The following is a 21,636-nucleotide window of genomic DNA, read 5'->3' as shown; positions in this document are numbered from 1 at the left end:
CCAAAAAGTCAAAAGATCTTGAATGCGAGCGATTGGAGCCACGCGGCATGCAAGAATAATAATTTAAACAGCGATACAAACATAAAGACGCTGCTTTCCCTGACAACTGCGTGTTACAGTATACGGCGGCTGGCAGCAGGCATCGTGTCTCTCTGAAGCCACTTACAGATGTGTCAGAGCCCAGATGTCAATTGCGTCCTAGCTAAGAGAGTCAGGGAGCTGCTAGTGGTACGGACCAGCAGGCAGCAGTTACATTTGCCACTTCCTGGCTGTGCGCCCTGTATCCACCCCTCAAGCTGTCACCCCCTCTCACTTGTTCTACACCCCTCCCTCCCTTTCTCCCGCTTTTTCCCGTGCAGCCCTGTCACAGGTGGCTCGGCAGTCGGTGCGGGCTCGCTGAAACGGCGTGACGACACCTCGGGTGGTTACGTCACGGGTCAGCGGAACTAGATCGTGTCGCAACAGTAGACCGGCGCACCACCGCCAGGTGGAAGGGCCTTGCCACCATTGGAGGGCGTGGTGCCAACCGCCGATGTTAGCCGGAGGCGGTCTGGGCCCGACGGGGCTCGGTCCGATCAGAGGCGCACACAGCATGTCAAATTCAGGGGTGAGGTAAGCAGATGGAAACATCCGAACATTCAAACATCGTCCCAGATAGGTCAACCAGATAGGTTTTCAGACGAAATAGAACAGCAAACAAGCACCCCAGATCGCTGTGTATGTTAACCCATGTCTCACTGCGTGAATGTGTGGCGCGGTAGCAACAAGGCCAACAGGCCCCGTTTGATCTTCCTAGCAAAACTTCCGAGCAAAATGCAAAAGCAGCTTGAAACTTGCGGGTTCCCTCAACACGCGCTCGGCTGGGGGTCAAATTGACCCCCCGAATGTTTTCCGGAATGGTTTCGGAACGGCGCGGCGCAGTCGCGCCAAACTTTGCATAGACGTGGATAATTGAAAAGTGGATTGTCTGATATCAAAATTTTGGTGCATCTTGTAAGGTCGCTGACCTATGGCAGGTCAAAGACAGGCCATGGTTTCAGCGAAGGCAACTTTGAGGGAACCGTTCAATCTGATCAAACAGCGGAGTGCTAGATGAAGCCATGCTTCTCTGAGATACTTTCTTAGGCAACACAACAGTTGAATGAACAAACAACGTTGACCTAGAGTCAGGTATGAAGGTAAGGCCGAGGTCAAAACCAACCTCTTTTTTGACTCTAGGGCCTGATGTATGGGATAGTTTTTGGTGCACATTTCGTATTTCTTATAACAGGAACCTTATTATACACCTTCCAGGAATTCCTTTAAGGTCAAAGTAGGTCACTGACCTAAAATGACCCAAGGTCAACATTTTGTTTTGAGAAATATGCTACCTAGCGTAATCTTTGGCTCTTATTCAAATGCAAAAATCAAAACAGCCTTGTACAATTTGTGTACCATCACCTTCAAAATGCCAAGCAAGGCCATTGACCTTAAATGAGCATGTGACCTTTTGCTTAGAACAGCTATCTAGTTTCTAGGGACCCTTTGGAGACCAGCCTGGAATTTGACGTTGTTTGACCTCATTGGACCCGAAGGTCTAGACCTAGGAATTTTACACTCTGACCTAATAAATTCACGTACAGGTCAACACGCCCTACGAATTTAGTATCTATAGCTCTCTTAGTTCCTGAGATCTCAGGAAGTCAGATTGACCCCTACCTGAGCGAAGGGTATTGAGCCGGCCACCCGGGCGCGTGTTAAGTGCTGTATAAGTGGTTGCAACCAGTGCCTTTCGTTTGTTTAGTTCAGAGCCGCCAAAGTTTTCCCGTGTAAAATTTGGTTTACCGCCTCGTCGTGCGCCGTGTTAGTTTAGTTGTTTGGATATGAGGCCCTTCGACCAGAAATGACCATTTCAGGGCTATCGGATGAAGGAAAATGGTTGACATTGGGTAGGCTTGCATACGTCTGGAGGGGCCAACAGCCGAGATTTAAACCGCGCATGTGCGTTGAGTACCCGGTCGGGTTCCCGCTTCTCACGGGGTTCTCGGCCTACTCGTGGCTGCCGCATGCAGCCTGCCCCGGACTAAGCGGGGTGTCGCGAGGATGCAGGATGAAGTAAGAAACAGAATAAGTGGTGCAGATGTGAGCCGTGTTGGCATGGCGTTAAACACGTTGTTGTAAGTGCTGAATGAGGAGTTCTACTCGCTACCTCGGTGTTCCTTGATGTACGATGACCCCTCATGGCAGTGGTCGAGCTTTCCCACGTTTAAGGAATAAGTTGCAGCGTCCTCGTTATAACGTTAAGTACACTGCATGTTGTGAAAGGAAGTCGACCTTTGTTACACTTAACTCATGCTAGTTCATCTTATAGGTCAACAGTATTTTCCGCCAATGCAATGATGTGAGATTCAAACATGACAAGTGAATGTCCTGCCTGTGATATGAAGGTTACCTATTCCGATTACATTTTAATTGTCAGGAGCACGCGCACGTGAGACCTAGTATATCCTGTTATCCTAAGTCAATGGTGTTGCAAAATATCCATCTTCCAGAAGCACTACTGAACCTTGTTTGACCTCTGGATTTGACCTGGATCTGATCCGACTCGTAACAGGCTTAATAATGTTGACCCATTAATGTCCCATTGAGATGACAAAATTATGATTGGAACTATTTCCATTCTCACTGATGTTTTCCTTCTCACCAGAAAAATAGGTGACATCATTGGGCCATTTGAAGTGACGGCTCGCATCAAAACATTCCGTATAGTCATGTCGCTGGAGTCGTTTTATTTCCGTCGGGTCTATGTCATACATAACTTTAAGGACCACCAAAACCTTTTCGTGAAATCGCTGCCGTGAAATCCATGGTCGCCAAGTGGCGTTTACAGTTAGAATTGGCGAAGCACTATCACTGGATACAGGGGTGGAAGAGGAAGTACTCACTTCCTGTAACTGAAGAAAGGGTATGTGACTCACCCAATGCCGGACTAATTTTCTGACGGGTTGACCTTGTCCGTCTCACCCTCCATTCCTGGAGGTCTTGGGAGCAGACCGTAACCACCGTCGGATGATTAGTACGGGGTGAGACGCGATGGGTTTCGACACGCCATGCGCTCGAACGGAGCGGAAAGATGTTCGTTTCCCGTCAACTGCCTACTGATGTGGCAGGAGCGCCTATGTTAGAAGGTCCGCTGTATTATGGCACATCCGTCAGTGTAGAATTCGAGACGACGAGCCAGACTCGTTTTCAGAGCCCTTTAATCTTGCTGACAAAGTGAGGCCAGCCTACATGACACCTGCTGCCAGCGGACAGTTGCGCCAGGGCCATTTTTCAGTCCCACGCCGGCCATTTCGCTGCGCGTACGGACCGGGGGCCTCTGCCCTTCACTTGTCACGCAAGGTCTGCTCTCCCCTGGGAGGGGCGTCCTTGGGGCTCGTCTGTCCCTGGTTGCGGTTGGTCCGGGCGGCAGCAGGTCAGGGGGCATCCTATCCGACGCCGATCCAAGGCTGGCGACGCCGGCGCCCTCGGTCCGCGCCCGCCCAGTGGCTCACTGATCGCGAGAGCCCGGCCCCGGCAGCACAGCACCCGCCCGCCGCCATGCGTCTCCTGCTCGCTCTGCTCCTGTGCCCGGGTGAGTCCAGCGGCCGACGCTCTGTTGCTCTGTTTGTCGCTAGCGCTGCAGCATGATTTTTGCAGAGCATTTGCTGCTACGGATCCGCCGGAATCGGCGTTGGAGGTAGCCGAAACTACTTGGACGCTTGGTTGTGTCGAAAACGCGCGCAGTCTGGAGTTGATGGGGCATGTTGATATGCCTCCAACGTGCTGTGTTTCAGTCAGCCTTTTTAAGATTTGATCCGAACCTTTTGAATAGGGATGAAGGGATGTATTTTTGGGTGTCAGAGCTCACGCTAAGCAGTGTTTGTTGTGTGGGTCCCGGCGCTACCATCCGATCGCGCAATTCCATGCCAACGGCATATTTTGGCGGCGAAAACTTAACGTGCTGCAATGTTCGGCATAGTTCGTCCTGCCCTCTGACGTCATCTAGCCTTTATCGCGGCTGTTGCCACCGGCCGTAGGCCATGTCTGTCAAGGGTAAATAGCAAGCGCCTAAAGCGACTCGAGCTCACCCCGTTACGGTTGGGTAAATCCGAAGTCAGGCGCTGTGACCCATTGAGCCATCGAGACAGACCAGGACTTTCAATCCTACAGGACCTATCAATGTAGCCTGTCTTTGTTTATTTCTTTCCTGCATAACTTATTTTACGTGATCGAACAACAAGGCACGTCCTAATTGCTATATCAAGCTTAACTGGGTGGGTTGCGCATTGGTCGGCACTTAAGAACCGGAATTATGCCGAGGAAAAGCATGCAACCTCCATCGCTGACTTCAACCTTTAATAGATTAATCCTCCTCCAAACATGTCTTCATGCTAGTTTCCATTCACGCCATGCCAGCCTTCAGCGCACATGTTTGCCCATAGCTGAAAGGGGTGAATATTAAGATACTGACTTTCACGGTTATGCCATGAACACCGACGCAAAAGTTCTGACCCGATGAGGTCACTACGCACACGTCCTGGCCATTGTCTGGAGCACACCACGCTCAAACAACACGTTCGGCAGGTCCATAGTGCACCTGCGGCCGCAAGGAAGCGCCATGAGATTGCATGGCATTTCCATTTCCACTTCTATAAACAGCGTGGCGCCCTTTTTAAGACCTAACCCCCTCTAGTTTCTGAGCTGCACACCCGCGGAGATGTGGCAGACTATTTAGGAAGGCTATTTCAAGGTTACCCAGGCATCCATGACGCCATAATAGCGTCGTTCAAATCTTGCCGTTCCAAAAGTCATGCAGCGATCAAGGCCAAGGCAAATGCAATTGTTTATTCGTCCACATAAGGCGTGACTTCCCGATGTAACGGTCGTCAATTGCGTCTCATCAATATTGTGCATCGTACGATGACGTAATCAAGCAATGACGCGTTGAGGAGCATATTTACTAAACGGGGGTGCCGGTAGTGTAGTGGTTAACGCGTCTGCGCTGCGTCTGCGTCTGCGTGGTTAACGCGTCTGCGTTAACCACGGCGCGTTTGGGAAACCAGAGGTACGGGGTTCGATTCCCCGCGGTGCCCGCCCTTCCTGCCAGGGTGAGAGGCAGGCGACGCCATATGGCCTCAGCAGCTGAGTGCGTCGTAAAGCCCCAATAACAAACAATTAACTAAACGGAGAAATTGTGTTGTCCAGAGCAGTCTTTTCTACTCAAAAGTATATGAATGTGAAACGTGGTCTTATTCAATAACTTCCTGATTCTTATTATTTCTTATTAATTTTGTCTTATTATTTAATTCTGGTGTTGTTTAATTCTGATATAAACATGCTTCTATTTGTATTATATTTATATTCGGATGTTTCCTTTAACTAAGGAAGGTGGTCTTGTGACGCGTGTATGCCGATGAATACGCCCAAACTCCTTTAGACATCCAGCCACCGGCTGGCGATGTTAGACAGACCTGCTCTTCTGAAATAGCAAATCTACATCTTCCAGTGCCTACTGCGTGATCTGGTCCTCTTTTAAATATTGTAGCGTAAACTGGATTTTGAAATAGGAACGCGCTGTAGTTGTATCATAATACCTAGTATGAAATTCTGGTGCTAGCAACAGTTAGAGCCGGGCAGATAACCTTCCAGCTGCCTTGCTTTACACATATTACAGCACATTGCATTACATCTCACATGGGATCGTGCTTGGGACCTGCATAATCTATGTACATCGAATGAGGAAAGTGGTCCGCAAGCAGTTTTGTTTGTTTTCATGCAGGTTCAAAATCCCGTTGTTAGATGTCGCCCAAAGTTGGCTGAGCCTGGACCCTGACTGATCCCCCAAGCCCTCCGTTGTCTCGTTCGTTCACGGAGCAACGCTGGTGCATACGATTCTGAACGCAAGCAGATAATCGCAGACTCTTCGTTTCCGTTCTTTTTCGTCAAGTTCATGTTACATGCACAGCATTACAAACCCGAGAAAACAAGACAATGCAGATGGATTACCTGTTGCTGGCCTATATGACGCATACTCATTCACGCGGTTCAGGAATTATGGGAGCTATCGAAGCGCCAGCGTGACATATTTCCAGATCCCTCAATATTTGCAAAGCGTATAATTGGGGACACGAACGCGCATACAAACATTAACGTCACTGTATAACAATACTTTACATGCACGATGTCCTGTTCACAGCACAGTTGTTCAGAATCATTGAAGGTACCGGAATTACAAAAATGTCTAAACCGGTCTGCAGACCAGTCCGTTTTTATCACTTGCACGGAACGCTCACATTTTCTTGTAAGCTTGCAATGGCGTATTCTTCATGCTGTTTTCATATGTACCCAGCCTTCCTTTAAAACTTCAAATCGTCATTAATTTTTGATCGTCGTGCCACGCGAGCACCTGCTGTCGAGCAGCTGGAGCTCACGGCTGGACGCCGGCTGGTCATGTTTCGCGCATCTAGCGAATGGAACTTGCTGCCTGCAGACGTGCGGGAGTCAGTAGTTGCGACAAATGTGATCTTTAGGAAATTTTTTAACTGCGATTTGTTAGGAAGATAAACATACGTTTCCGTCTAAGGTGCCGCCCTTATCCGCGCTGCCTTTTATCTTCTGTGGCTGTTGCATTTACATTGAGGTGGAATTTCGAAAATCCGATGTGTGGAGGACCCTGGCTCCCTGCCGCATTTTCCTCAAGCCCATTTACGCTATACCTCGCCTTCAAAGGAGCCGGATCAAAAGTTAGTTGGGAGGCCATTGGACATTATGAAGACACTGTTTTCTGTACACACAATGTTACATAACACAAAACAAAGGGAGTTGCGTCCTTCCCGTCATCTTCCCCATTCCGTGTGACATATTCTTCCTTCTCTCCTTGTCCTGTTTCTCCTTTTTCATTTTTTGCGTTCTCACGCCGCCCGTGTCTCGTGTTCTCAGCGGCGCTGGCCGCCAACAGCTTCACCTGCCCCAAAGACGAGAACACCGGCTACTTCGCCGATCCGGACGAATGTGACAAGTACTGGAACTGCGAGCGGGGCCAGGCCAACGCCGTCTACTGCCCGGACGGGCTGGCGTTCAGCGCGAGCGCCCGACGCAGCTCCAACCCTTGCGTCTACTTCTGGAGGGCTGGCTGCGCCGGCAAGTCGCTCGGTAAGTGCTGGCGCTGGCTGTGGCTATCAGGAGCTGACCGGAAACACGGCGCGTCAAATGTTGCAAAAATGCCCTTTTGTCCCGAATCATCGTCGTAAAAGGATGCGGTTTTTACGTCTCCCCGTTCAAAGCACAATATTGGTCCGCATGGTCCCGTCAGGCTCATGATGTTCTCCTCCCCCCCCCCCGCCAATTTTTGGGACGAGGTTGCACTGTTCGGCACTGAAGCCGTGCTGGTGACGCACCGGATCGGTGCGCTGCCGGGGACCGGCTCAGGGAAGACTCCCTCACTCAGGCAGGACTCCCTCACCGTCCACGCGGCTCACGTGATGTCGCCCCGGATAGGTGACAAAACATCCACTGTGCTGTGCTCGAGCCTGCACCTAATGCAGACCTGACCAGGGTATGGGCAGCACCAAGCGGTCCCGTGGCGACCACGTGCCTGTCACCAGCTCGTGAGCTTCGCGGCGCCCAGTCACGCGATCTGGACGTCATTCCCGGTCACCGCGGCACCGGCGCGCTGTCGACACCGTGGGCGTGGCCCCGGCACGGCAGCCAGGGTGACCAGCAGGTTCTCGAGGACGGTGCTGCCCGAAATGGCTTTTGTGACGGAGAATAGTTCGAGCGCTTGCTGTGTCTTGGTTTTAAGGCGTTAGTGATTTACGATCCAGCACCCTGAATCACGTTTTACGTCGCTACGTATTTAGCACAAAATATGTCCATAGTTTTCATAAAACTGGACTCCGGTACACGGTTCAGATGCAGAATTAAGAAAACGTCCAGATGGGAGAAGATTACAGCGCCCCAGACATGATTGAGTCGTGCACCACCTGCACGCGGACACGCTTCACCCAACCTGCGTGCATCCGGCTGCGCTTCAACGGCGTGTTTTGGCCGGCAGGTGAGCCGCTGGGCACGGCACCCTGCGAGCGAGAGAACGGCTTCTTCCCGCACGAGGACCCCAACGACTGCACCCACTACTACCAGTGCAAGGACAACGTGCCGAGCCTGACCGAGTGTGCGCCCGGCCTGACCTACAACATCGCGAACCACGGCTGCGACTGGCCCGAGAGCTCCAACCGCGGCCTGTGCGGCACCAAGAAGGGTGAGCGCGCGAGCCGGCCGGCCGGGCTGCGGGCCGGCGGGCCGAGGCCGGCCGTGACCTCGGCCAGACACCCCGCAGCCACCCCGCGCCCGTCAGGGCTGTCTAGGGAGGTGGCGATCGTGATGTGGGGTGTAGCTGAGCTGTTTGATAGAAAGTTTGCACGTTGTCAGTCTGAGCAAACTAACTGCGCGTAACTCCAGAGCCTTATCCCGTAAATTTGAGTTATTACATTGCAGACATTACAAGCACTGTGTGTATTAATACGCGGTTGTGTTGACGGTCGACACAATGCTCGACCGTTGCCGTTCCTGCAGCTTAGTTGGTAGAGCGTCGGCTGCTCAGAACAACGTGTGGCGGGCACGCGAGCCCGCGGCACAAACGGCGCGACAACGTTGGTGGCCAGCTGGCAACTGGCCATGGGAAGCATCCGTTGGGGCGGGGGAGGGGGCGTCACGGCATTGCATGATACGCCCAGATCTTCCGGGCGAGACTTGTTCGTGGTAATGGGATTGCTCTACTGGACCGGTGGTTGTTTTATGGCTTCGTCCCCGTTAGCCAAAACAGTTCATCCCATGCGGCGTGGGCTGGTTGCACGTGCACCGGAGAGCGTCGGCATGCTCGGTATGCTCGGAAACCACGCGAACAATGCCCGCCTTCATTCTTCCGACAGCCATCGGAGAGTTCACCTGTCCCGAGGGCGACTTCGTCAACGCCAACGGCCTTCGTGAGCAGCACCCGCGCTTCAACGACCGCCAGGACTGCCGCGCCTTCTTCGTCTGCCTGAATGGCGTGACGCCGCAGGGTGTGAACTGTCCCCTGGGCGAGGTGTTCTCCGAGCAGAGGCTCTCCTGCACTCTGGCCGAGTTCGTGCCGGGCTGGTGAGTGCGTCAGAGGGCCTTAAGTGCGCGCGCTGTGAGAGGAACTCGAATAACTATCCCCTAGCCTCTTCCAATGTCGTCGGGGCTGAGCCTGTTCGAACGAAACCTGAAGTTTGTTTAAAAGAGCTTCGAACGTCCCGACTTGCAAAATGTCACACGTGTTGAAAGCATGGCAGGTCGCGGTTAATTTTTTCTGAGGGTGTAGTTGGAGCTTGTCAGGTAAATTGTTGCGGCCGGTCCGCGGCACTTGGCTGTGGTAGGTCAGTCTGGTGCATCTTGTACCAATCAAAGGGCCTAATCAAACTCGTGGCGTTTAAGTGGTGCCACCTATCGGTCACTTTTGATTTGTTCTGGCGCGACAGTGTCGCGACACATCCAAGTCTTCAGGTTTGCCTTGCAATTATATGAGTTCATTAAACAAAGTGTCGTATTTGTCATTTAAGTGACAGACTGACGTTTTCGTTTTCAGTGAGGATTACTACAAGGACCACCCACTGAGGTCGAAGTTCAAAGACCTGGACGGTGACGGCCGCGTCGATGTCAACCTGGAGAGCTTCATCCAGTGAATCGTCCTCCTCGCCCCATGCTCGATAACATCTCTCTTTAAGAGGCGTAGCTATTGCATATCTTGCCGCGTTCACTAACCGCGGCAAACCTTTTCGACATTGCCTGATCAGTCACCGAACTAGTCGGTTACGATAGATTCTCAGAAAGTTGACGAGGTTGATTAGGTTAGATAATATGTCCTGTTTATTGTGTCAGCCTACTCCGCTTGCGTTCTGTTGATATTTCTCCGCAAGTGTGAATGTATTTTATACACTCAGGCACCTGTAAGTTACATTGTCCTGCAACGACAGGTCCACTCTAAATAATTTCTGCTGTTTTAGGGACATGAAATGAGTAAATACATCATCATGAAATCGGTGTAGTATGTGATTCAGGACGCATTGCCATTGCACTGTAAACCGCAAATGCAAAGCTGTCAAGGGCTTTCTGAGACCGAAAAGAAATTACCAATTGGAATCATAAATGTTCTGCAGGGTAAGTGAGCAATGAATTCGTTAATTGGTCACTCATCCACCAACCAAACAGCGCCATCAGTATACAAGGCCCAAGAAACACGGCATTAAAGCCAAATCAGTTCTTATCGCACTGAGGATAGGTCATCGAGCTGTGCTCCCCTGGCATTAAACTCACAAATATCACAACGTCAGAAGGTCAAATTCTGAAAATGAATAACCTGGGGCGTTAAAATTACACGGAGGAGATTTTAACGGAGGTTAAGATACTCATATGACATCCTGCACCTCCGTAAATTCTTGCGCGGCTCCCAAACAAGTGTTTGTATGGGCTCTTCCATCTCCCTTCCCCTCCCCCTCCCATGGCATCTCAGAGCTTATCAGACGTACCGGCCTAGGGTGACCTCAAACAAATTGTTGCGATCATCCCTATCGGCTTATTACGTCCAGGGCAAGCATGCAAGAACGTCGTCAGTAATGTCTCACTGACGTGCTTCGTTGGAAGCAGGCGGAATGCATAACGAAAATGGGACCCAGCATCATCCCACAGCCAGCACTGCGGTAATTCCAACCATGTATCGGACCTTTAAATCTGTTAAGCGCATTTCTATTTGCTTTTTTGGAGCTTTCAGGTGTTAGTGAGAGATAATCCGAGAGAGATCTGAGTCTGAGTTTACTGCGTTGGTGTCGCCAAACTATGCGCATGTTTTCAAGTCGTTGAAATCTCATGCAACGTCATGCACGATTAAGCCTTTTTCCGAGCGGTCTTCCAAATGCCTCTTTCTTGGGCGAGGGACATTTCGATCCCTTCGATCTCCGTTCCGCTGGGGTTTCTGGAGCTACTGAGCTGGTTTTGAAGACCTGAAAGCATCTAATTTCTTATGGCGAGATATGCAGTGGCAAAAAATCAAGAAGCTGCAAAATGGGTCAATAGGCGGCGAAACGAAATTGGAGGCCCTTTTGACCCCGCTTGTCATCTGATGCCAGAGCAGGCCAACGCAAATTGATGGATGATTACTTCTAAATTGCTATCTATAACGAAATTTAAATCATAAATTGGAAAATTCTTGAACGTATCTAAGATATTTAATAGCTGTAGATTTTGTTGATGTGAGAGAGTGTGTCAACAAACATGGTCAAAACTGGGGTTTTTATAGAGTGCACTGGGAACAGATGGGCGGTGCGTTACCCTATAATAAGAAAAGGCGGTATTAGTCAAAAAAGGTTTGATGGGCGCTGCCAGTTTCCCCTTTGGGGTGGCCAAAATGGAATGGCAAATGAGTAGTAGATATCAGTATCGGCTACATTACTGGTAAACGCTGTAAGTGAAGTATGCTGCCCATACTGTCGGTATGGATACATGTCATAGGTGCCTCCTGATTTCCAAAGGAAGGGAAGAGGTTCCCGTGATTGGAGTGTGGTGGATGGACGCTGCCGTCAGCGGACAGTTCGCTGTTGGTGGTCACGGCCCCTGTCTACTGCAATTCACCTAAACTCCCCTTGCCATCACTAGGCTGGCTTTTGTCACAGTTTTTAACTTGCCGTTTATTGCACAGGCGTCTAATAAAAGAGGGAACGCCGCACATGTCGCCACGCATACTTTCATAAAGCGCCAGCGACTGCAGAGGTCAAATAGGTGATGGGAGGCTATGGCACAACCGGGGATGGAATCCGCTCCCCCCCCCCCCCGACCCCCGATTACACAGAAGTGACGGATGGAATGCAGCATCACATTTTAGTCCTCCGTGTGGCAGATCATGTGAACTCTCCTCTCCCATTCCCATCTCTGGAGTCGCGTCTGCGCAAGAGTTTTTTCCCTCCTACAGCTTTACATCCGTAAATATCTTTCTAAGTTGTCCGCCGAAAAGCATCCCTTACACAAAGAAGAAAACCGCGTTGGTGATTCGTGATGCGTGTTACAATGTTTAAAAACGTTCCATTTTTTAAGACTGAGACCGCCTCTGCCGTGCGTCTGCTTGCTTATGCCAATAACCATGCTTGCGTTGCAGCCGTCTCATTCACTAGAACGATCGTGTTATCCTGTAAACATAATGTAATGCGAACAATTCCGGGAAGACTGCCATATTGGCATGATAGCCAACCTCGTCTTGGAACCGTCCCTGCCTATGTCATGTGCCAAAAAAATGTTTCACGTGTGGAAAGGCTATTTTGGACATGTCAAAACTGCCAACTACCCCGGCCAAAGCGTTCTGGAGAAATCATCAAAAAAACCTGAGGGGACAGAATCGACCTTCCCACTCCGTCTACAATGGCTTACATCAGGCTCGGAAAGAAGTTGTAAAACGACAAAGAAAACGACTTGTGCATACACGAAACTGCGTAGGCCTACGTGAAACTCCCTTTCATCGACGATGAGTTTTGCAAACAGGTCAATGTCACCGCATGATCGAGCGATTTACACTGCTTTAGGGAAGCACAGATAAGTGGCCTCAACTAGTTCAGCAAGTCCACACTAGTGCTATCAGCGACAGGGACCCCAACGTGTCCGACTGGGAGCAGCGTTTGCCATACGTGGATTACTGAACTAAAAGGGGAATGTACGCGGAGCAACGCAGTTTATAACATCTCTTGTGACCTCTACTCAGGGATATTTTGTGTGGGAGAAACAAAGCAAGGCGTTCATGGCAGGTAAGAACATCTTGGAGACATAAGTTTATGGAGAACGTACGAACCACTATGGGAGCGCATTGTAGGCCGACAAACAGCAACAGAGCACCGCGCAACAAATACCAACATCAAAATAGGCATTTTAGCAACTGCTCAAGATAACACGAGCCATTCGCTGCACATTTGTAGCCTTCGTTCAAGGTTTTTTAATTTATAAACTTATTCCGAATGGTTTGTATAGGTGACTTCGGATTCAGAGTACCTGCTGAGCATAGCTTGTTGCGTGTACCCCAAACCCACCACCCAAGCGTGCCGTCCAGTTCAACAGCTAATTTTGCCTCCGCCCTTTCGCCAGACATGAATGCGGATGGATTTACGCGCCGCACAATGCTGCGACACGGCCAACCCAGACCCGAAACCTCGGGTCTGGGTTGAACCTCGTCGGCCAGTTGCCAGCTGGCCTTTTCATTTCAGTCGTGTCAAACAATGCGCCCACTCTGGGACTCGTACCCAGTGCCGCTGGATTACGAGTCCAGCATCTTTCCCCAAGACCACGGAGGCGGCAAATGTTGAACATAGTTGAGCAAGTTTGAACACACAAACGTAATTATGAGATCTGGTTTGAGAAACATTGTTTAGGTTATGCACGTTCAACATTGTTTGTCTATTCAGTATGGTGCACATCGAGCCCACTTACATTTTTATTATGACCCTGACATTTTGTACGGGCCAGAGAAAACCGTCCGTGCGTCGGGCAGCCCCTAGCAGTACCGTGATGGGCGCTAGGATGTGAAAGCCCCGATTTCGGAATGTTCATGAGGTGCGGTAGATCGGTGAATTCATATTCGGGGATTGCTGCTCTGGTGACCCTATTCCGTTAGTAGTCCACTGGTCTCCATTCCCAAAGTTAAAAGCAAGAAGGAATTCCGTAAGCCCCAGTGTGCTGTTTGCTGTCTTTTGGCTCGGGAAATGCTGTGACCTTTGGGTCTAGGTCAAATGAGTGACCTCTCAGGTCAGGGAAGCATTAACATGGCTGACATGTCCATTAGAGAGCGTGATATACGGCCCCACTAGCGGTAGCTTCCATCATGAACAAGGCGGGATGACGAGGAACCGGCCGAGGCATTGTCCACCGTCTCAGCAATCCAACAATGTTTGTCTCTTTTGCGGGTCAGTTTGTGATTTCTGAAGAGAAGCTAGGCTCTTTAGGTTACATACGCCTTCTTTTGATGCCAACAATACAAGGCAGGCATTTGTGCCCGCATAATGGGCGAAGCTACATTTCAATTTCTGGCAATATTCCGCGGAAAATAATTTGGATGCTAAAGATTTTAATTTAAGGACCTCAAGGCTGGTTAGGGCAAAATATTTCATCAGCAAAATATTTGCTCGCCCCGCTGCGTCATAACCGCCCACGTTACAACGACGCGATAGGCGTCACGTGGCGCCATGTGACGCACTGTTTCAGAGGAATACTGTCTGAAAACTATGGGAAAGACCTGTGCGAGGTCAAACGAGGTCATAGGCACTTACGCTATGTCTGTCGAAATAATGTTGATACGGCGGATAGTATGGAATATTCTTGCACGCGTGGGCTCAATAAATCCCTCGTAAATTCCTCGTGTGTTGTGTGAGCGGGCATTATCATCATTGTAGACAGAGAACATATGCGTGAGAGATTGCATTGGACTTCGAGCATTCTCGCAAAAGGTCCTCATCACTGCTGGAAATTGCTTTTTGATCGATTTCGCACCATGTTGTATGGACATTGGAAGTCGGTTATTTTTGGCATAAGAACTCTTGGCTTAAAAAAACAGCAGCTAAGCCTTCTTTGACCATAGCATATGTAAATATACGGTCATATATAGCCCGAGCTTTGCAGATGTACCTCCCTATTATCTCAAGAATTAAGAAAAACGCGGCGACTCCAGGCACTAGATAGCGTGCGTCGACCTGCATCAAATATAGATTAATGGTGTCTTGGATGAAATGAGATCACGAAAGCTTAAGAATTATCCTGCTGATATTCTAAATTATTCATACATTTAAGCAAGATTTGCCTAAGAAGATCTGACCTAACCACCCTTTGCGAAGTCACACTTGCATTGAAAATGATAATTTACTGAACGTCAATGCTAGGAACGCATAATAAGGTATTTTTGCCGAAGACTGTTGGTTTGTTGGGCGCCTATCACGCGAAATACATCCAACATCCCCCATGCAATGCATTCCCTGCCATGAATCACGACCTACCTACGATAAAGTCGATACCGTTTCACTGGCGTAAAAACGCTGACATCTTAGCTTTCGATAATTTTAACAAGATGCGCTCAGTGGCTCAAAAGTTGTTATTGAAATCGGTCGGGGCAGCCTCTGAGCCTCCGCTCACTCCGCGAGCGGTGGTCTAGCCGCGCTCGTCTCCAGCTCAGTGCAGCAGCTCCCACTGCCATGCCCATTAAACAGTGTGCAGGCTACGAGCCATCCTGACTGGGAGCACTTAGGGAAGCCGTCCGCGTCTCTGGGGGCTTGGGCAACCGCTTGTTTGCACGCAGGGCTCCGGCACGCTCACTTTCACCGCCGACCAGCCCCCTTCACCGCGCACTGGTCCCTCCGATCAGGAGATAGGGCGCCGGCAGGGCACCCCAGATCGCGTAGAAAGTAGTGCAGATCAGCCAGTGTATAGACGGTGAACCCGGAACGTAGCGCGGCAGCGACCGGTAATTGGACGCGGGCTTAACGTGTTTTTGTTATGGCCGGCGCTGTCAGTGAAAGGCTGCTCCGGCCTTCGCAGTGCTGCTGCGGGTCCTGCTTTTCCTACGCCAAGGAATTCAACACCCCTCGCTCGGATCCGGCACTTCCTGCTAACCGCAATAAGAAAGTATGTTTTGAAAAGCTTTTGGACCTGGTATCTGAGTGACGGGCAGTTCGCAGACGTTGTGTGGTTATTTGTACGAGATTATTGAATCAGAGGATTGTCAGAAGCCTATATCCGCTTCAACTTGGCGCCAAAGCCTTGGCGCCAAATGATACCATGAATTGAATTGGTCTATCTCCTCTGAACCTTCACGTTTATTAAAGACACATTCGCTGTATCCGTATGTGTATTTGCGACGGTACCCATTACTATCTCTTGTAGAAAACAACTGAAACACAAAATCTCAACAATCGAGCCCACGCTCCAGGTTCAGCCGTGCTGAGCACTCGAAGCACCCAGTTTCGAGTGCTGACCAATGTACATAAAACCACCCAGCAATCACTGAGATATATGCGGACAACGGGGTGACAGCAAAAGAGAGAAGACAAAAAGAGCTGGGAGGGAGACGCCGGCGAGCAGATCAGCTGCCCGCGACAGAGCTGCGTGGTGCCAGCTGCCAGGTGAAGAGACGGAGTCGGAGCGTGAGATGGCGTCGGTGCCGACGCCGGAGCGCAGACTAGACAAGCAGGCGGCGATGGCGCTCAGTTGACGAGCGTGGCGCCGGCCGGAATGGCGGGCCCCCGGAGCGGCGGGCGGCCGCCGCCGCCGGCGCCGCTCGGCCGACGGAAGCTGGCTCGCGCCGGCGGCTGCCGGCTGCCGATGCGGCTCGGCGGCGCCGGATCCTGCGCCGGCGCCGACGAGAAGCCCGGCTCGAACGGCTCCTCGTCCTCGTATATGTACTCGATGTCCTCCTCGACGTCGAGCTGCTGCGGCGCCGGGTCTGGTCGCGGCTGCCCGACCGGGCGCCGGCCGCGGTTGCCGCTCACGAACTGCTGCCGCTGCTGGCCGCCCTGCTGCGGCCGCTGCTCGTCGGCCGGCTCGGGAGCCTCGGTCGGCGGAATGTCGCAGTCGTCCGTCGGAGGGTGCACGCAGCGGCGCGAGATCTTGTCGAAAACGAGCGTGGCCGGACAGCGCATAAGCCGCGGGTAGCCGCCCTGGCAGCTCCAGTAACGCTCGCAAGACTTGCCCAGCGGCACGTTACCGTTGGCATCCTCGGCGCACAGCGCTGGGGATGGTCAGCAGAGTCAGGCGACGGGCGCGGGCGAGGGTTTGAAGGGGAGCGGAGCGTTTGCCCTCACGCGCTGATGGATGATCAAACATGGTATGGGATGACGCGTAAAAATCACAACATGCTTTGATTTTTATCGCGGTAGCTTTCCCTGGAGAGTATGAATGCGAAAAATAAATGACGTCACAAACAATTGATCGTCTTCCAGATGCCATTTCTTAGGTGAGCTGCTGTAGTGTGAGACAAACACTGACATGCTATCAGGCGCAGTTACACGGTATGTCCTGGGTAACAAGATGATGGAGGAGACCTCAGAACACTGCCCCTGCAGTGAGTGTCCACCAGCAGAGTTTCTGCCAGTCCGCAACGGCGGAGCCGAGGGCCAGTGGACCAGGCTGCAGTACGTCGGGCAGCCGCAGGCGTGTCGTTACTTCACTCACGGTGCTTCTGACAGTCAGCCACGAACTCGGGCCAGTCGCAGGCGTGTGTCTTTTCGTTGTAGAGCAGGCCGCCGATGCAGAACTGCTCGACGGAGGTGCCGTTCCAGCAGGTCCAGTAGCGCGTGCAGGAGGTCTCGTGGCCGAAGATGCCGTACAGCCAGTCACAGTGCTCGGTCGGAATGGGCGCGTCTGCGGAGCGTGGGGGAGCCAGCTACAGCGACTGGTGTCGATAAGCAGCACATGCACCGATAATGAGCAGGGTGAACATGTTAGCATTGGTGTTTGATACTGATTTGGAAACGGTTACGGCAAAGTGATCTGAGAGCTTTTCTAATAGCATAGCTGAGAGTTCACTGATAATTATTGAATGATATACGATTTACGATTGCTATAATTTCGACATGCCATAAAGTGAAGGGAAAACGCTACTGTCAATGAAATCGCAATGCCTACTCTGCACCTTAACAGACATTTCAGGCATATGCGCGTCCAGCATCATTAGTGTTTGCATTGTTAACCGCAGCGCCATTGTTCATAGAAGTGTGAAATCCACCACAAAGAGTTTTTCACCTTCCGTTTCCTTGCCAAGAGCAACTGAGTGCCGATCCAAGCATGATGTTCCACCACCACTGCCTTCACCATAGATGGAGTGGAGATAATGCTGGGCAAGACATTGCTTACCTTTGTCCGGGTAACCTGGGCCCTGAACGTCCGAATTAAAAACGACTCAAACTAGGGACGGAACGCGAGAAGCTTTGATTATCAGAGTCAGGGAAAAAACTGACAACGCCTCTGCTCTACAACAGGCAGGAAGTGAGTGGCATGAGCGCCATGGAACAATATGTTGAGAACAATGAAGAGCAGCGATGTCGCGACGACGCGACTTGCATGTTCTCGGCGCCACACGTAATGCGGTGGCGAAAGTTGACAACAAAAGTGGCGAAAGTTGACAACAGCAAAAAGCAGACCGACAGATTTCTTAAATTTCAGCGGGGGGCCAGGTGTAATCGAGTAACGAATGCATGGCTACTTACGGAACTGGGTCTACATGGGCCCATCAGTCCTGCCGCGAGTGTGACCGTAGCATCAACGCGCCGTATACTCACTTGCCAGCTGCTTGTTCAAACATGCATACGGGCTCTGATACGGGTAGCCACAGTGATCGATCAGAGCACCACGCCTGGCGAAGACCAGCCCGTTCGGGCAGTCCACTTCATAGGCCTGGCCCCCGACGCACTCTAGGTATCGGTCACAGTAGTCCCTGTGCGGCGCAACCGCGCCCTCCTCCCGGCACGGATCCAGCTGGACGCCGGCGTCGGCCGGGCCGCGGGACCGCTGGCCTCCGCCTGCGGGCCAGCCGGGGTCAGAGCCGGGTCACCGTCACCGGGGCTGCCACCGACATGCCGCGCTCTACCCCGCCGTCGCCCGTCCGCCGCCGAGTCGTGCGTCCCGACACCAGGGCCCACTCACTGCGCAACTGGGCGACGTCGCACGGGTACTCGTGCTCGTAGCCGCACACGTCCACCTGGGCCTGCCGGCCGGCGTACACCAGCCCGTTGGGACAGTCGCGCACCAGCACCTCGTCGTTGCCGACACACTCGTAGAATTTGTCACAGTACTGTTCGTGCGCGCTGGTGCCGCCGCGCCGTTTGCACGGGTTCTCCGAGCGGCCCTGGCATGCGCCTATAACAGGTCACACGGGTCACACGGGTCATACGGACGTCGGGGCGGGCAGGTGGAGCCGGCGCGCGCCGCCGCGGCGGGAAGGCGAGGCGTGTGGGCGGACGGGTGCTGGACAGCACAAGGCCCGGCCGCGCGGCCGGGCTCTGTGCCGTCAATCACGTCTCCGCTGCCGGCGGTTAGATTCGCGCGATGTCAGCTGAAGCAGACGCGTCCGGCTGTGGTTCGCTGCACGCGATGTTAGCGGGTCGTGACCATGAGCGGCGAGCTCCGGACGCCCGTGTTTTCTAGACATGTATGCAGCGCCTCCGCTCATGGATCAGAACAAAACAAAGTGAATCAAAGACTGCGCCCATCTTAGCCGCTATTCAATCATGTCTTACTGAATTGCAATGGCAAAACTGTGCCAGTGAAACAGCAGCAAGAGCTCTAGGGTTCTCAGTGCGAGCCTGTCTCTGAGGTTGGCTCGCAACAGTTACAACTACACTTGACAGCATTCATAAAAAGCCCTACAGGGGCAGCGGCAACAATCCACCCATTTCCACGAGTCAGGAAACGAGTTTCTGGAACGCCAAGCAGCTGGACCAAGACCGGCTCCCTGGTGCAACCCCTTACACCCTTGGCCACTGGCAGGCCCGCATTTCGCCGCCGCTGTCCTCCGCCGGTGTCCTCCGCCGGTGTCCTCTGCCCCTCCGGCGCCGTCGGGGCGGCGGAGGCGGAAACACGGCGGGGCGCCGCGAATCGGCGATCGGGCGCGATACCCGGCTGACCCGGAAACCCAGAACTGCCGGGGCGACGGCCGCGCTCGAGACGCGCACCTCGCTTTCACCGCTTGACTGGCCCCGATCCGCACCGCCACCCTTTAGACGGCGGCCGAGCGGCGACTGCGCGCCCGTGGACCGGGTCACTCCCGGGCCGGGGCGTCCCGGCCGGGCGGCGGTGTCCCGGCCGGGCGGCGGTATCCCGAGTTGGCAGTAAGCCACAGCCACAGCTCGACGGCCAGGCGCAGGGGAGTTCTTCTCGGCGTAAAAGAGGGCGGAGCGCTCCAAGCCGCGAAAAGTGTTGGGGGACGGGCGGGGGGGGGGGGGGGAGGGAGGAACGCTGCAGATGACAGGTGATGAGCTGTACAGACACATTTTAGTAGAGAGCGAGAGAGACGGTGCGTAGTGGGACCTGGAATACATTGCAAGGCTGGACAGAAGAGCATCTGGCAAGAACTTTTGGATAAAGGGGTAAATTACAACCCATTTATGTACCACAATGCGGCTTTCGGTGCTCGTTGTGATGCAGAGCATTCCGTTGCCGATGTCGATGACGCACTTTGCAGGTGCATGGTAGTTTTAAAAGTGCAGAAAAATTCAAGAATTACCAAAGAAAGCGAACCACTCAGTCAATATATGATAAAAGCAGAGCAATCGTCGCAGCCTACGGCTAGAACAAGGCATAACTCAATATATCACCTCAAATGATAGCATATGCAGTTTCTTAGTGACGGAGCGATTCCCGGCTATATGGTGGCTGCTTGCACGTTTTAGAAACACACGTCTCTGCATTGGCAGCCTGTGTGTTCATCTCGCGGAAGTCTACTAACAGCAAGATACGCATGTTCTCCATGAAACGTGCATGGATAAGCGATTATACGAAAAAAAACACAGACTTTGGGTGGGTTTTGACGGCGGGGGAGGGAGCTAACATGTTGACGAATGCGTTTTTTATCTGAAAACGAGTTATTTGGAACTTATCTGAAATAGCATCACGCACAATGTGCTTCACGTGCTTATCCTTAGCTTCATAGTCAAATAACAGCACAGCCGTTTCATAAGCATTCCCTCTCAGTCGGAGTAGCCATCAACAAAACACGCAAACTCTGCAGTCAAGGCCTGATGTGAGCTCTGTCTGACAGCCGATGGTTCCGGCCGTTTCAGCACGGCGCCGACGCATTGCGTCTGGGGCAGGCCGCCGGGCCGGCAGTGAGCCGGTAACGGTCTGAGCTGTTTGATAGCAAATGGCCTGTGCTCAAACAAAATAATGGCGTTTCATTCTCCGAGAACGTTGGCAATTTGCATTGGCCGATCACACAACTAATATGAGTTCCTCAGCATCGACCTTCGACGAACGATAACACGTAATAGCGACTGCAGTTTGGCGCTGCGAATTCAACACGCATGTGAAATGCACACGCCAAGCGATACAAAAAGCAGCGACAGCGGAAATCAAGCCCGTTAACGGAGATCAGACCTTGACCACCAACCAACAACAGTTCTCAACAGGCGCAGTGATCACGTGGCGTTCGCGACGCCGCCGTTGGGCGGGAGACGTACCGTGGTGCACCAGGGCCAACAGGGCCAGTGCCGCCGCGAGGGACCTCATGGCTGGCTGACGAAGGACGCGTGTCTCGAAGCTCTGGCGGCGCGCTCCGTTCTGCCGGCCCGAGTGCTGCCGACCGGCGCTCCGCCGCCGTATTTGTAGACTAGCTCTCCCGCCGCTGACCGTCGGCGCCGCCGTGACGTCACGGGTCGGGCCGCGGCGTCGGCCGGCAGGCTGGGTGTGCTGCGCTTCCGGTGTGACCTTGTCCGCCCCTGGGGCAGACGGCGGTAGCGGCGGTCATGCTGTCAGGACGTGCGCGTACCCTCCTGGGGCCGACGGTCGAGGCGGTGCGCACCGTGCTATCGCGTGCGAGGGGACCCCAGGCTTAACCCGAACGCGTGCAGCTGCTCCAGAGGGGGTGGG

The 21,636-nt window shown here is 52.6% G+C and overlaps 2 protein-coding genes across 2 annotated transcripts; one reads left to right on the top strand and one right to left on the bottom strand.

Moving 5' to 3' along the window:
* The first annotated feature begins 3,505 nt into the window (after positions 1-3,505).
* On the top strand, positions 3,506-10,080 carry LOC119101647 (protein obstructor-E). The gene is made up of 5 exons (XM_037225057.1): positions 3,506-3,613; positions 6,961-7,173; positions 8,075-8,278; positions 8,949-9,156; positions 9,626-10,080. Exons 1-5 carry the CDS (start codon positions 3,580-3,582, stop codon positions 9,720-9,722), a joined length of 756 nt encoding a protein of 251 aa, XP_037080952.1. The 5' UTR covers positions 3,506-3,579; the 3' UTR covers positions 9,723-10,080.
* A 5,806-nt stretch (positions 10,081-15,886) lies between these two features.
* Positions 15,887-21,357, bottom strand: LOC119101361 (protein obstructor-E). The gene is made up of 4 exons (XM_037224690.1): positions 21,228-21,357; positions 18,697-18,909; positions 17,227-17,415; positions 15,887-16,783 (listed from the first exon to the last, which is right to left on the bottom strand). The coding sequence occupies exons 1-4, from the start codon at positions 21,274-21,276 to the stop codon at positions 16,260-16,262; spliced, it is 975 nt and encodes a 324-aa protein (XP_037080585.1). The 5' UTR covers positions 21,277-21,357; the 3' UTR covers positions 15,887-16,259.
* Between the last annotated feature and the right edge of the window lie 279 nt (positions 21,358-21,636).

Source organism: Pollicipes pollicipes, unplaced genomic scaffold (assembly GCF_011947565.3).
Source record: "Pollicipes pollicipes isolate AB1234 unplaced genomic scaffold, Ppol_2.1 Scaffold_4881;HRSCAF=5763_pilon_pilon_pilon, whole genome shotgun sequence".
Lineage (NCBI taxonomy): Eukaryota > Metazoa > Arthropoda > Thecostraca > Pollicipedomorpha > Pollicipedidae > Pollicipes > Pollicipes pollicipes.
Note: the sequence above shows the minus strand (reverse complement) of the source record. Positions and strands in the feature narration are given on the sequence as shown.

Excerpts from the sequence above, each read along its gene's own strand:
- LOC119101361 (XM_037224690.1), bottom strand. The coding sequence starts at position 21,276 with ATGAGGTCCCTCGCGGCGGCACTGGCCCTGTTGGCCCTGGTGCACCAC. Across the intron at positions 17,416-18,696 it reads CGACGTCGCCCAGTTGCGCA|ACGCGCCCATTCCGACCGAG; the intron begins GTGAGTGGGCCC and ends CACGCTCCGCAG. Across the intron at positions 16,784-17,226 it reads GGCTGACTGTCAGAAGCACC|CGCTGTGCGCCGAGGATGCC; the intron begins GTGAGTGAAGTA and ends GACCATCCCCAG.
- LOC119101647 (XM_037225057.1), top strand. The coding sequence starts at position 3,580 with ATGCGTCTCCTGCTCGCTCTGCTCCTGTGCCCGG. Across the intron at positions 3,614-6,960 it reads CGCTCTGCTCCTGTGCCCGG|CGGCGCTGGCCGCCAACAGC; the intron begins GTGAGTCCAGCG and ends TCGTGTTCTCAG. Across the intron at positions 9,157-9,625 it reads GCCGAGTTCGTGCCGGGCTG|TGAGGATTACTACAAGGACC; the intron begins GTGAGTGCGTCA and ends TTTCGTTTTCAG.